Here is a 14,197-nt window from a genome sequence, read left to right as displayed (position 1 = left end):
CCCGACTCTTCACCCCTGGAGGCAAGGTGCCCTCAGAAGGGTTGGTTCTCTTCTCCTCTTCCATGCCCTAACTCTCATAGGAACAGTCCCTCAGGTAGGGAGGCTTAGTTAGGGTTTTTCAGCATTGTGTAAACTAGGTGAGTCAATTAGTTTTCTTGGGCTGCCATACTAAATACAATAGATCAGGTGGCTAAGAAACAGTAATTTATTTTTCCCATAGTCTTAGAAGCTGAAAGTTCAAAATCTTGATCTGGCATATTCAATTTCTGGTGAGGGCTCTCTTCCTGGCTTGTAGATAGCTGCCTTCTCACAGTGTGCTCATATGGCCTTTCCGTGGTGCGCGCACACACACACACACGCACACACACACACACACACACACACAGAGGTGGGGAGGGGAGAGAGAGAGAGAGAGGGAGAGAAAGAGAGAGAAAACTGTTGTGTCTCTTATAAAAATCATATATGAAAACCCCACAGCCAACATTATACTGTTTGGGTACTATACAGCATATTATTGGCACAAAAATAGAAATATAAACCAATGGAACAGAACAAAGAAGCCAGACATAAAAACACCCACAAATAGCCAACTATTCTTTGACAAACAGACAGTAATATACACTGGAAAAAGTAGCTCTATTCAATAAATGGCACTGGGAGAACTGGATATCCAACATGCAGCAGAATGAAACATGATCCATATCTCTCACCACTCACAGAGATTAATTCAAGATTGATAAAAGACTTAAATTTAAGACATGAAACCATGAGAATGATAGAAGAAAATATTGAAAAAACTCTTGTAGTTATTAGCCCAGTCAAAGAAATTATGAACAAGATCCCAACGGCAAGCACAGCAACAACAAAAATAAATAAAGAGGACTTTATTAAATTAAAAAGCTTCTGCACAACAAAGGAAACAATCAACATAGCAAATACACAGACTAGATAATGGGAGAAAATATTCATAAGCTATACATCTGCTAAAGGGCTAATAACAAGAATCTACAAAGAACTCAAGTAAATCAACAAGAAAATAACAAACAACCCCATAGAAAACTGGGAAAAAAGACATGAACAGAAGTTTTTCAAAAGAAGATAGACACGTGGCCAATGAAGATATGAGCATGCAAATTAAAACCACAGTGAGATACTACATTACCCTAGTTATAATGGTTTTTATTAGAAAATACAGAAATAAGGGATGTTGGTGTGGGTACAGAGTGAAAGGAATGCTTATACCCACTTCATGGGACTTCAAATTAGTACAACCTCAATAAAAAACAGAATGGAGATTCCTCAAGAACTAAAGGTAGACCTACCATTAGACCCAACAATCCTACTACTGGGTATTTACCCAAAGGAAAAGAAGTCATTTTATCAAAAAAATATCTGTACTTAAATGTTTATTGTAGCACAATTCACAATTGCAAAGATGTAGAATCAACCCAAATGCCAATCAATTCATGAGTAGATTAATAAAATGTGCTATATGTACACTATGGAATACTACTCAGCCATGAAGAACGATGAATTAAAGCCTTTTGCAATAATTTTGATGGACCTCGAGGCCATCACCCTAAGTATCTCAAGAATGGAGAAACAAACACCCACGTAGTCTCTAACACATTGAAACTAACAAATGGGTACACATGCGCACAGAGGGAAGTAAAACTCAGTGGAAATCAAGCAGGGTTGGGGGGAGATGTGAGGACGAGATGGGCAAAAACCTACCTAATGGGTACAATGAACAGTATCTGGATGATGGTCACACTTATAACCCTGATTCAAGCATAACAAAAGTAATGATATTTTGAAATAATAATAAATAAAAGTAGACAAAAAGCAGAGGAGATAGAAGAACATAAAAGGGACAAGAAAAGAGATAAGCAATACCTAGATAGTAGATGACAGATTTAAACTCAAATGTATCAGTAATAATATGAAAGATAAACAGACTGAATAATTACAAGACAAAGATTGTCAAACTAAATGGAAAACAAGTTAACTATATTATGTTCACAAGAGAGATACCATAAGTGCAAGTAAACAAAAGGTTTAAAAATTAAAAGATTGTAAAATATATACTGTGAAAGCATGAGCCAACAGGAACCTGGTATGGCTATGCTCATTTCTGACAAAATCATGTTACAGTCAAGGAAGTATTATGAGAGATAAAGAAGTAAATTCATCACAAGGAAGATGTAGCATTACTAAAAATTTACATAATAATGTATTATCAAAATTATAATGCAAAACCTAGCAGAAAAATAAGGTATTAAAAAGTGTATAGTAGTGATAGAGATTTTTTTTTTTACTATACCTCTCTGAGTAATAGAAAAAGAAAATCAACAAACATATAAGGGATTTAAAAAACATGATAAATATGACCTGACTGATTTATTTAAAATTCAAAATTTTTACCACAGAAAATTTAAATATACAAGTAAACATGTAACATTTATTTTAAATAATGTTATGTTTGTTTGTAAAGCAATGTGAAAAATTTCAAAAAACTAAAACTGTGCAAAATTTTTTTGACCCAGAAGAATTAAGCTAAAAATGAATGATAAAAATGTAACCAGAAAATTGCATATGTCTGCAAATTTAGAAATAAAAGTTCTAAATAACAAATGTGTTTAAAAAATGGACATTAGAAAATATATATGCTGCAAAAGCAATGCATCATAATGAACTTTCTGATATGCAGCTAAAATGTCCACACTACTAAAAGAGAACTATACATTTAATGTAATCTCTATTGAAATACCAATGACTTCTTTTGCTAAAATAGAAAAAGCAACCCTAAAATTTATATGGACCAATAGAAGACCCAAAATAGTCAAAGCAATCTTAAGCAAAAAGAAAAAAGCTGGAGGCATCACACTACTTGACTTCAAAATATACTAAAAAGATACAGTAAGCAAAAGATCAAGGTATTGGCATAAAGATAGACTGATAAACAAATTAAACAAACTAAAGAAGCCAAAAATAAATCCACTCACTTATAACCAACTGATTTTTGACAAAGAAACCAAGAACACACATTGGATAAGAAATACCCCTTTCAACAAATGGTGCTGGGAAATCTGGATATCTAGATACAGAAGAAGGAAACTGGATCTTTATCTATCACCATATACAAATATCAACTCAAAATGATTAAAACCCAAAACTACTAAACTACTAGAAAAAAACATAAAGAGAATGTTTCATGACTCTGATCTTAGTAGGGATTTTTTCGATATGACCTCAATAGCACAGACAACAAAATCAAAAAATAGATAAATGGGATGATATCAAGCTGTAATATAAAGCTTCTCCACAGCAAAGGTAACAATCAACAGAGTGAAAAAACTATTAGAATGGGAGAAAATGTTTGCAAACTATGCATTGACAAACAGTTAATATCTAGAATGTATAATGAATTAAAATAACTCAATGGAAAAAAAAATCTGATTTTTAAAAGGGCAAAAGATCTTAATGGACGTTTCTCAAAAGAAGACATATAAATGGACACCAGGTATGTGAAAAAATTCTCAACATCACTAATCATCAGGGAAATGTAAATCAAAACCACTATAAGATATTATCTGAATCCAAATAAAATGGATATCACCAAAAAGACAGAAAATAGGCGCTGATGAGAATGCAGAGAAAAAATGTGTCTTAACTGGTGGTAGGAATGTAAATTAGTGTAGCCACGTTGGAAAAAAGTATGGAGATTTGTTATGAAATTAAAAGTAGAACTATGATATAATCCAGCAATCCCAGCAATTCCACTTCTCAATCTATACCCAAAACAAAGGAAATCGGTATATGAAAGAGATATGTTCATCCCCATGTTCATTATGGCACTATGAACAATAGCCAAGATATGGAATCATCTAAGTGTTCAACAACAAATTAATAGATAAATAAAGTGTGGTATATATGCACAATGGAATAGTACTCAACCACTAAGAAAATAAAATCCTTTAATTTATGGCATCATGGATGAACCTGGAGGATATTATGTTAAGTGACATAAGCCAGGAACAAAAAGACAAACCCCACAATTTTACTCTTATGTAGTATCTAAAAGAGTTGATCTCATAGACGTAGCACGTAGAATAGTGATTACCAGAATTTTTTTTTCATTTCAGGAAATTATGGGAGTATAAACATTTTGGTTACATGTTATGACTTTGCCACATCCCAACCGTAATTTGAGATGTGCCCTTCTCCCACTCCCTGAGTCCATTAGTTTTGAGTTTACCCATACCCAAGACCCCTATCCCCAAAGAATATTACTGTGTGAGCACCTTAGTCCTGATCAGTCAGTGCCAGTTTGATGGTTAGTACATATAGTGCCTATTCTTCCATTCTTGTGATACCTCACTTTGCAGGATGGGCTCAAGCTTTACCCAGGAAAATATAAGAGGTGCTAGATCACCGTTGTTTCTTATAATTGAGTAATATTCCATTGTATACATATAACATATTTTATTAAGTCACTCATAGATCGATGGGCACTTGGGCTGTTTCCATATCCTTGCTATAGTGAATTGTACTGTCATAAAAATTTGAGTGCAGATGTCTTTATTATATAATGACTTTTGTTCCCTTGGGCAGATGCCTAATAGTGCTATTGCTGGATCAAATGGTAGTTCTACTTGTAGCTCTTTGAAGTATCTCCAAATTCTTTTCCACAGAGGTTGCACTAACTTACAGTCCCACCAGCAGAGTAAGAATATTCCTATCTCTCCACATCCTCACCAGCATATGTTACTTTGGTATTTTTTGATAAAGGCCAATCTTACTGGAGTTAGGTGATATCTCATTATGGTTTTCATTTACATTTCCCTAATGATTAGAGATGTTGAGCATTTTCTATATGTTTGGCCATTATTTTGTCCTCTTTTGAAATGTTTATGTTCATGTCTTTAGCCCATTTATTGATGGGGTTATTTGATTTTTTCTTGCTGATTTTTTTTTTTGAGTTCTAGATAAGTTCTTTTTATCAGCCCTTTATCGGATGTGTAGAGAGCAAGTATTTTCTCCCATTCTGTAGGTTATCTATTCACTGTAATGATAATTTCCTTGGATGTATAAAAGCTTTTTAATTTGGTCAGGTCTCATTTATTTATTTTTGTAGTTGCTATTATTGCTCTTTGCCTAGGCCAATGTCTGAAAGAGTCTTCCCTACATTTTCTTCTAGGATTCTTAAGGTTGCATGCCTTAGGTTTAAGTCTGTTATCCATCTAGAATTGATTTTTGTAAGAGGTGAGAGGTGGGGATCCAGTTTCAATCTTCCATATGTAGCTATCCAGTTTCCCCAGAACCATTTATTGAAAAGGAATTCTTTTCTCCAGTGTATATTTTTGTCTACTTTGTCAAAGATTAAATGACAATATGCAAATGGTTTCTCCTCTGGATTCTCAGTCCTGTTCCAAAGGTCTATGTCTCTATTCTTGTGCCAGTACCATGCTGTTTTAGTTACCATGGCCTTGTAAAACAAGCTTGTAAAACATAGCTTGAAGTCTGGTAGAGTGATACCTCCCAGTTTGTTCTTTTTGCTTAAGATTCCTTTGGGTATACGAAGTCGTCTCTGGTTCTATACAAAGTTTAGAATTATTTTTCCTAAAGCTGTAAAGAATTATGCTGTTGTTTTTATGGGAATTACCTTAATTCTGTAGATCACTTTAGGTAGTATGGACATTTTAACAATGTTCATTCTACCAATCCATGAACAAGGAAGATTTTTTCATCTGTTTATATCTTATACAGTTTCTTTTCTTAGTATTTTGTAGTTCTCCCTGCATATGTCTCTGACTTATTTCATTAAATATATACCTAGATATTTTATTTTCTTTGAGGCTATCATAAAAGGTACTGCATTTTTTATTTGAATTTCAGCTTGACTGTTATTGGCATAGAAGAATGCCTCTGATTTGTGTGTATTCATTTTGTATCCTGAGACTTTACTGAATTCATTTATCAATTCCAGGAATCTCTTGCTTTAACCCTTGAGATTTTCTAGATATAACATCTTATCATCAGCAAAGAGTGAGAGTTTGATCTCTTCTCCTCCATTTGGATGCCCTTAATTCCCCTCTCTTGTCTAATTGCTCTAGCAAGGACTTCCGCCACTATGTTGAATATAAGTGGGGATAGTGGGCATCCTTGTCTGGTTCCAGATCCAAGTGGGTATGATTTCAATTTTTCCCCCTTCAGAATGATAGTGGCTGTGGGTTTATTGTATATGGCTTTGATAATTTTAAGATATGTAAAGTCTGTGCCTATTTTTCTGAGAGTTTTTGTCATAAAGTTGTGCTGGACTTTGTCAAATGCTTTTTTTGCATCAATTGAGAGAATCATTTGGTCTTTGTTCTTGCTTTTATTTATGAGGTGAATTGCTTTTATAGATTTGCGTATGTTGAACCAGCCTTGCATCTCTTGTATAAAGCTCACCTGCTCATGATGAACTATTTTTTTGATGTGCTGTTGGATTTGATTTGCTAAGATTTTGTTGAGGATTTTTGCATCTATATTCATGAGGGATATTGGATTGTAGTTTTCTTTTTTGTTGTGTCCTTTTCTGGCTTCGATATCAAGGTGATATTTGCTTTGCAAAATGAGTTGGGGGGGATATAATCTTTCTCAATTTTGTGGAATAATTTCTGTAGTATAGGTATGAGTTCTTCTTTGTATGTTTGGTAAAATTCAGGTGTATAGCCATCTGGTGTGGGACTTTTCCTTTTTGGAAGGTTTTTAATTACTGCTCTGATTTCTGTGCTTGATATTGGTCTGTTCAGGAATTCTACTTCCTCCTGGTTGAACTTAGGGAGGTAGTATGTTTCCAGAAATTTGTCTGTTTCCTCCACATAATATAGTTTGGGGAAATATAGGTTGTTATACTGTTCAAAGAAAATGTTTTTTGTTGCTGTTGTTGTTGTTGTTGTTGTTCTTTTGAGACAAAGTCATGCTCTGTTGTTCGGGCTAGAGTGCCATGGCATCAGCCTAGCTCACAGCAACCTCAAATTCCTGGGTTCAAGCAATCCTCCTGCCTCAGCCCCCTGAGTAGCTGGGACCACGGACACATGCCAGCATGCCTGGCTAATTTTTTCTCTATATATTTTTAGTTGTCGGCCCAATTTCTTTGTATTTTTAGTAGAGATGGGGTCTTGCTCTTGCTCAGGCTGGTCTTGAACTCCTGACCTCAGGCAATCTTCCCATCTCGGCCTCCCAGAGTGCCAGGATTACAGGCATGAGCCATAATGCCCGGCCCAAAGATAATGTTTTGTATTTCCATGGTGCCCGTTGTGACCTCTCCTTTTTCATTTATACTTGAGTTTATTAGAGTCCTTTCCCTTTCAACTATTGTCAATCTCGCAAGAGGGCTGTCAATTTTGTTTACCTTTCAGAAAAATCAACTTTTGTTTTTATTGATCTTCTGTATAGTTCTTTTATTCTCAATTCATTTAGTTCTGTTTTGATCGTAGTTATTTATTTTCTTCTGCTACATTTTGAGTTGATTTGCTCTTTCTTTTCCAGTTCCTTGAGACAGTTTATTAGTTAGCTGATTTTTGAGCTTTCTGTTTTTTGGATGTGAGCATTTATGCTATTAGTTTTCCTCTCAGGAATGCCTTTGCTATATCCTACAGATTTTGATAACTTTTGTCCCAGTTATCATTTAGCTCAAAGAATCTTTTAATTTTCCTCTGTATCTCCTCCTTGACCCAATAGTCATTCAACAATAGATTGTTTAATTTCCATGACTTTGTGAAGTGGTGAGTGTTTCTGTTGGAATTGAACTCTAATTTTATACCACTGTGATCTGAGAAGATACATGGCATAATTTCTATTTTTTTGAATTTGCTGAGGTCTTATTTGTGGCCCAGTATGTGATAAATTTTGGAGAAAGTTCCATGAGCTTATGAGAAGAATATATACTGAAAAAAGCAATTCTTTGAGCAGTACGACAAAAACAGCAGATAACCTACAACGGAAAACCTATCAGACTAAATTCAGACTTCTCAACTGAAACTTTACAAGCCAGAATGGACTGGGCATCTATCATCAATCTTCTAAAACAGAATAATGGCCAACCTAGAATTCTCTACCTGGCAAAACTAAGCTTCATCTATGAGGAAGAAATAAAGACCTTCCCAGACAAGCAATCACTGATGGAGTTTGTGAAGACCAGATCTGCACTACAGGAAGTACTCAGACCTGCATTACACACTGAACAGCACAATAGACACTCACAAAAGTAAAATCACTCAAGAGTTAAAGTCTAGAACCTGGATTCCCCAATGGCTCATGGAGTAAAACAAAACAATAGGAATTTACCCAACAATATGAACAGAAATCTACCCCAAATATCAATCCTCTCAAGAAATGTGAATGGCTTTAATTGTTCTTGAAGAGATGTAGACTGGCAGACTAGACAAAAATTCACAAGCCAAGTATCTGCTGTCTACAGCAAACGCATCTAAGCCACAAAGGTGCTTTCAGTTTCAAAGTCAAGGGATGGAAAACAATCCTCCAGGCAAATGGAAGCAAAAAGAAAGCAGGGGTAGCTATACTTATTTCAGATAGCATAAGCTATAAAATAGCAAAAGTTCGAAAGGACAAAGATGGTCACTACATAATGGTGAAAGGATTATATTTAAAAGTGAGGAAAATTTGAGATTTAGTTTATATCTATTCAACTCTGGAGGTCCTACAAGAACTTATTCATTATAATGGAAAATAACCCAGGTAGTCTACCAGCTTTCCTTGAATTCTCTATTGGGTGTTCTACCCAAAATAAAAGGCTTACAAATGAAAAAATACGTTCTTGTCAATGACAGCTAATGTTAAGTTTCTGCTATTGTCTATCACTGATATCCAAAGAGTGGATTATATTCTATTACATTTTGGAGTCTGGGAATATTGTTAACAGATACATATGTTAAAATTTGCATAGCTATTCTGGGCTTTAATTGTAAAGCCTATTATTAGGCAGTAATAATCTTTGATGAAGACTACTCTTATTAATATTTTGAACCATTTATTTCCAGGAATAGGGAATGCCACATTATTCATTTTTCATTTTCTTATCTACATAATGCAATCAGTTAGTGATACCCCCTTACACTTGAAATCATTTGCCACCACATTTCTCCATGATATGTAAATCTATGCAAATTGGTAATTTTTCCTAATTGGATACAATTTAGAAATCATCCTTAAGCCAAAATATTTGTTAAAGTGCAAATTTTTCAGTCTATGGATTCTAAACACATTGTCAAGACTTGTGAATGGCATACAAAGAGAAGATAGGAGGCGACATCTCAGAACACACCTCTCTGAACTTTTGGTTACAAAATGACAGCCTCAATGCTTTATATACTGACAGGAAAGCATAACTATACACAGAGCTTGTGAGATATTGCAAAAGGATAATAAGGCTGTAATGATTATAGAAATTTATCCAAAAAGTTGTCTTCACCTTAGACCAGAGTTGCATATAGCATAGCTCCTAACGTTCTGCTTGTCTTATGAACATTTGTTAATCAAAACTCCAAAGATCAAGAGTTACTGAGGAGAAGGTCATATACCAGTAGCAAATGATTGCTATGGTATATGATAATTTTCTGTGGGTTATAAATGGCAGTATTTATGAAATTTGATTCTAGGATTTGGGTCTATAGTTCTAAAGTATACACGGCATTTCAAATGCTTTCCCTTCATGTAAGTGAATATCAACATACACACACACACACACACACACACACACACACACACGCAGAGCCAGATAAAAATGTAGGGTAAGGGACATCAGACAAGGAGGGTGAGATAAGAAAGAGGAAACATTGAAAACATTAGGAAGGGGCAATGACAGGACCAGAGAAGTCAGGGCATCAGGGAGGGAGGAAGGCTGATTGGGTGGATAAACCAAAACACTCTTTCTAGGGTAAAGCAGACTGAAAGGTAAGCGATTTGTCAATATCACCCTATTTACAAATTCGAGAATAGAAGCTAAGGAAGGTGAAATGACCCTTCAGAGTCACATGAGGGCTTTTCTAAGGTGGTCTAAAGGAAGTGAGGACACAGCAGCTGGAATTACGGAGGTAAGAGAAAGTCTGGAAGTAAGGGCTGGAGGGGAATGAGAGGCGGAGTATAAGGCTCAGGGCGATGGGAAGCACATTTTTTCTCTGATGCAATTTGCATGAGGAAGAGATTTGTCAGTTGGAAGAGAGGAAGTCACTACAAGCTACTGAGAGAAAGGTTTCTGAAATCAGAGATCAAACACCAGCTCTGCGAGTCACAAGCTCCATCTCCCAGTGAAATGCTGTTTCTGCCATTTCAATTGTTAGCAGTTCTCTTCCCAGGTGGTGACAGTGAGGATGGTAAGAGTCACTCTGGCAGCTCCCAGCACTGGTGCAGGGGTCTTGGATAAAAGCATGCTGCACTCACCCAGGTGCACTTGGACAGGAAGGGTCTGAGCCCTGCTGTCTCCAGCCCTCTTCTGCCTTTCTGGGTGTTGGGGCTGGAGCCTGAGGTGCTGGAGCAGTAAATATGTCAGGTTTTATGTGTTCTTCAGACTGTAGGTTCTTGATCTCTGGATTTTTTTCAATTTCAATTCTATTTCACTCCCTCCTGCTTCCCCCTTTCTCTTCACTATCTTGTTCTTCTACTCTTCACAGCCTTCCAGGGACCAACCTCTTTCCATGTCACCCAGATCTCGTCCTTCGCCAACAGCACCTCGGCACACCATCAAGGTGCAGGCTGGTTGGATGATTTGCAGATTCATGGCTGGGACAGTGACTCAGGCACCGCAATACTCCTGAAGCCCTGGTCCAAGGGTAACTTCAGTGATGAGGAGTTTGCTGAGCTGGAGGGGGTATTCCGAGTCCACTATTTTGTATTTACTCAAGAAATACAGCAGCGTGCCAGTGAATTCCAGATGGAATGTGAGTCCAGTCCCCTGAACTGGGAAGATTCCCCAGGACTTTCTTCTCTTTCTTTTTGCAAGCTGCTAATCCCTCTGATCCTTCTCCCCTTCTTTCTCCATTACCCAACTTCATGCACACACTCTTCTAGAGCAGTCTCTCACTCACTCCAGAGCTCCACACTGTGTTTCAGATTCTGCCTCCTTTTGACTCTTCTCTGAGAGATTATGGCTCCACATTGGTATCCAACTCCTGGTTTGCCTTATGTGGACCTTCCTCCTCAAGGGCCCTTACTTTTACCTGTGCCTGAGTGACATATAGTGTGGCTTCCTCTTCTGATCCCTCTCGTCAGTTGTCTTCTCCGTGCATCTCCTCTTCCTATGGTCCTCTGGCTCATGCTGAAATGCTGCTCTCTGGACAGCATCCCATTCTTCCACACACACACTTTTACCATACGCTGCATTCATGACACACAAAGTGTTTCCAATTCTCTTCTTTCTGAAAATCTCTACATGCCGTAATCGGGGTTTGGTTCATCATTTCACATCCAAGAAATTTATTCCAACCAAAATATAAACATCTAGGTCCTTTACTCATGGCTTTCTTTCTTATTTATGTTTAATAACTTGTTCTCTGTTTTCATTGTACCTAGACCCCATTGAGATCCAGGGCATAGCAGGCTGTGAGCTACATTCTGGAGGTGCCATAGTAAGCTTCTTGAGGGGAGCTTTAGGAGGATTGGATTTCCTGAGTGCCCAGAATGATACATGTGTGCCTGCCCCAGAAGGCGGCAGCAGTGCACAATATGTCTGCAAACTAATCATGCAATATCAAGGTATCATCGATAATGTGAAGAAGCTCCTTTTAGAAACCTGCCCCCGATATCTCTTGGGTGTCCTGGATGCAGGGAAGGCAGAACTGCAAAGGCAAGGTTAGTCCTGCTCTCTATTTCACTTACCACTACCTCCTCTAAGCTCATGAGTAGGAAGCTACCCAAGAAGCATAGGGGTTTATCAAAAAGATATTCCGATGCCAAAGCAGTGGAAGAGGTCACTGTCCAAGCTTGTGGGCTTCTGAGTCCCTGTGATCTGAATTTGAGCCATGATACAACACTCTCACTGCCCCTTCCTGCCCCAGTGAAGCCCGAGGCCTGGCTGTCCAGTGGCCCCAGTCCCGGGCCTGGCCGTCTGCTGCTGGTGTGCCACGTCTCAGGATTCTACCCAAAGCCCGTGTGGGTGAGGTGGATGCGGGGTGAGCAGGAGCAGCCGGGCACTCAGCACAGTGACCTCCTGCCCAATGCTGACTGGACATGGTATCTCCGAGCCACCCTGGATGTGGCAGCTGGGGAGGAGGCTGGCCTGTCCTGTCGGGTGAAGCACAGCAGTCTGGAGGGCCAGGACATCATCCTCCACTGGGGTGAGAAAGGGCCGGGTCCCAGGCTGGACATGGGAGGAGGTGGTCCTCAGGCAGAGAGGCAGGCACTGGGGAAGGATGGGGCTTGACAGATGAAGGAGGGAGAGGGATAGATTGATCCATTTCTGGGACCCCAGTACCAACAAGAATAAAAATAGAGGAGCGAAGTTATTGAAGAGATAAGAACAAAGGACAAGCAGATTGTGTCAGTTGGGGCAGAGGGATCAAAGGATGGATGGATGGCTTCAGGAATGTCAGAGAGGGAGTTGGAGATGACCATACATTCGAAGCAGCTGAATGGAGGTGACACTCAGGTGGGCAAAATATGGCCAGGGGATTCAGTGGGTGGGATTTGAAGTGACATCCTTTTGTCCTCTCCCAATTTCCAGGACACCCCATCTCCATTGGCTTGATATTTTTGGCTATAATCGTGCCCTCCTTGATCCTTTTGCTGTGCCTTGCATTATGGTATAAGAGGCGCCGGTGAGTTGTTTTTGTTTGTTTGCTTGTTTTAATCTTTCTTTACTGTCCACCCTCTCACCCTTCTCAGTCACTTTATCTATTTCATTGCCTTAGCCTTATTATTTCCACCAAACCCTTCCTCCTAACTTCTATCTCCTTTATGTGGAGATATATTTTTTAATCCTATTAAAATACACATAACAAATTTTGCCATGTTTACCATTTTAAGTCTACAGTTCAGTGGTGCTAAGTGTATTTACATTGTTATGCCAGCAATCTCCAAACCCTTTCATCCCTCAAAACTGAAACTCTATTCCTATTAAATAGTAATTCCTCATTTCTCCCTTCCCCCAGGGCCCTGGCTGAGATCATTCTACTTTTTGTATCTATGAAATCGAATATTCTAGGTACATAATATAATTGGAATTGTACCATAATTGTCTTTTTGTGACTGGCTTATTTTACTTAGCATAAGGTCCTCAAGGTTCATGCATGTTGTAGCATGTGACAGGGTTTCTTTCCTTTTTAGGGCTAAATAATATTCCATTGTAGGTATGTGACACATTTAGCTCATTTATTCATCCATCTAAGGACACTTTGCTTGCTTCTACCTTTAGGTGTTGTGAATAATTTTGCTATGAACATGGGTGTACAAATACCTTTTATGTAGAGCTCTTTTTCTTATGGTTTTAACAGGTCATATCAGGATATCCCTTGAGCCCTATCTGTATCTTCTCTCCCATTCGGAAATAGCACCAAGAAGTCTAGCATCCCAATCTGCAACCCAGGAGTCAATCGGATCATATTTCATCAAATGATCATCATATTTTATCAAAATGGAGTTTTCATAGATTTTAAGATAAATTATAACTTAAACACGAGTCGAAAATTATTTAAAACTGTCAATTTATTACAAGACTGTATCAGTAGTATGATCTATGTCTACATATTAAAACGTGAAAAAGAATGTGTCTGAGAATAAATGAAATATGGTAGATACAACTTAATAGTGAGTTCTCTTTGGCTTTTCATTTTAAAACCTTTCTTTTTCTGCTTCTACTTAAATATCGTTTGTCAAAGTAAGCTAAATATAATTATGCTGGGATAATTGTATTGCATAGATGCAAGGCATTTTTTATGTGTTTTCTCTGTCTCTTCCTGGATGACTTTCTAATCCCCAAAGCCCATCTGAGAAGCTTCTTCCTCTAGGAGGCCTTTCCCAGTGCTATTAATATAATGGAAATAACCCTCCCTTCTCTGGTATCACCCAGATATCCATTTTACTCTGCACCCACAGCATTGCAGTACCTCCTTTTCTACTTGGAAGTTCCTTGAGGGCAGTGCTCCCTGTTTCTGAGTCCCTGCCAAGATCTCTTACCTACAAATGCATTTTCTCAGTA

The 14,197-nt window shown here is 37.9% G+C and overlaps 1 protein-coding gene across 1 annotated transcript; it reads left to right on the top strand.

Moving 5' to 3' along the window:
- Positions 1 to 10,318: 10,318 nt before the first annotated feature.
- LOC138389884 (T-cell surface glycoprotein CD1b-like) lies at positions 10,319 to 13,515 on the top strand. The gene is made up of 6 exons (XM_069478541.1): positions 10,319 to 10,379; positions 10,677 to 10,943; positions 11,575 to 11,853; positions 12,060 to 12,338; positions 12,725 to 12,818; positions 13,494 to 13,515. The coding sequence occupies exons 1-6, from the start codon at positions 10,319 to 10,321 to the stop codon at positions 13,513 to 13,515; spliced, it is 1,002 nt and encodes a 333-aa protein (XP_069334642.1).
- Positions 13,516 to 14,197: the final 682 nt, after the last annotated feature.

The sequence above is a fragment of the Eulemur rufifrons genome, chromosome 8, assembly GCF_041146395.1.
Source record: "Eulemur rufifrons isolate Redbay chromosome 8, OSU_ERuf_1, whole genome shotgun sequence".
In the NCBI taxonomy this organism is placed as follows: domain Eukaryota; kingdom Metazoa; phylum Chordata; class Mammalia; order Primates; family Lemuridae; genus Eulemur; species Eulemur rufifrons.
The sequence above is the reverse complement of the archived record's forward strand: the minus strand, read 5'-3'. Positions and strand labels throughout refer to the sequence as shown.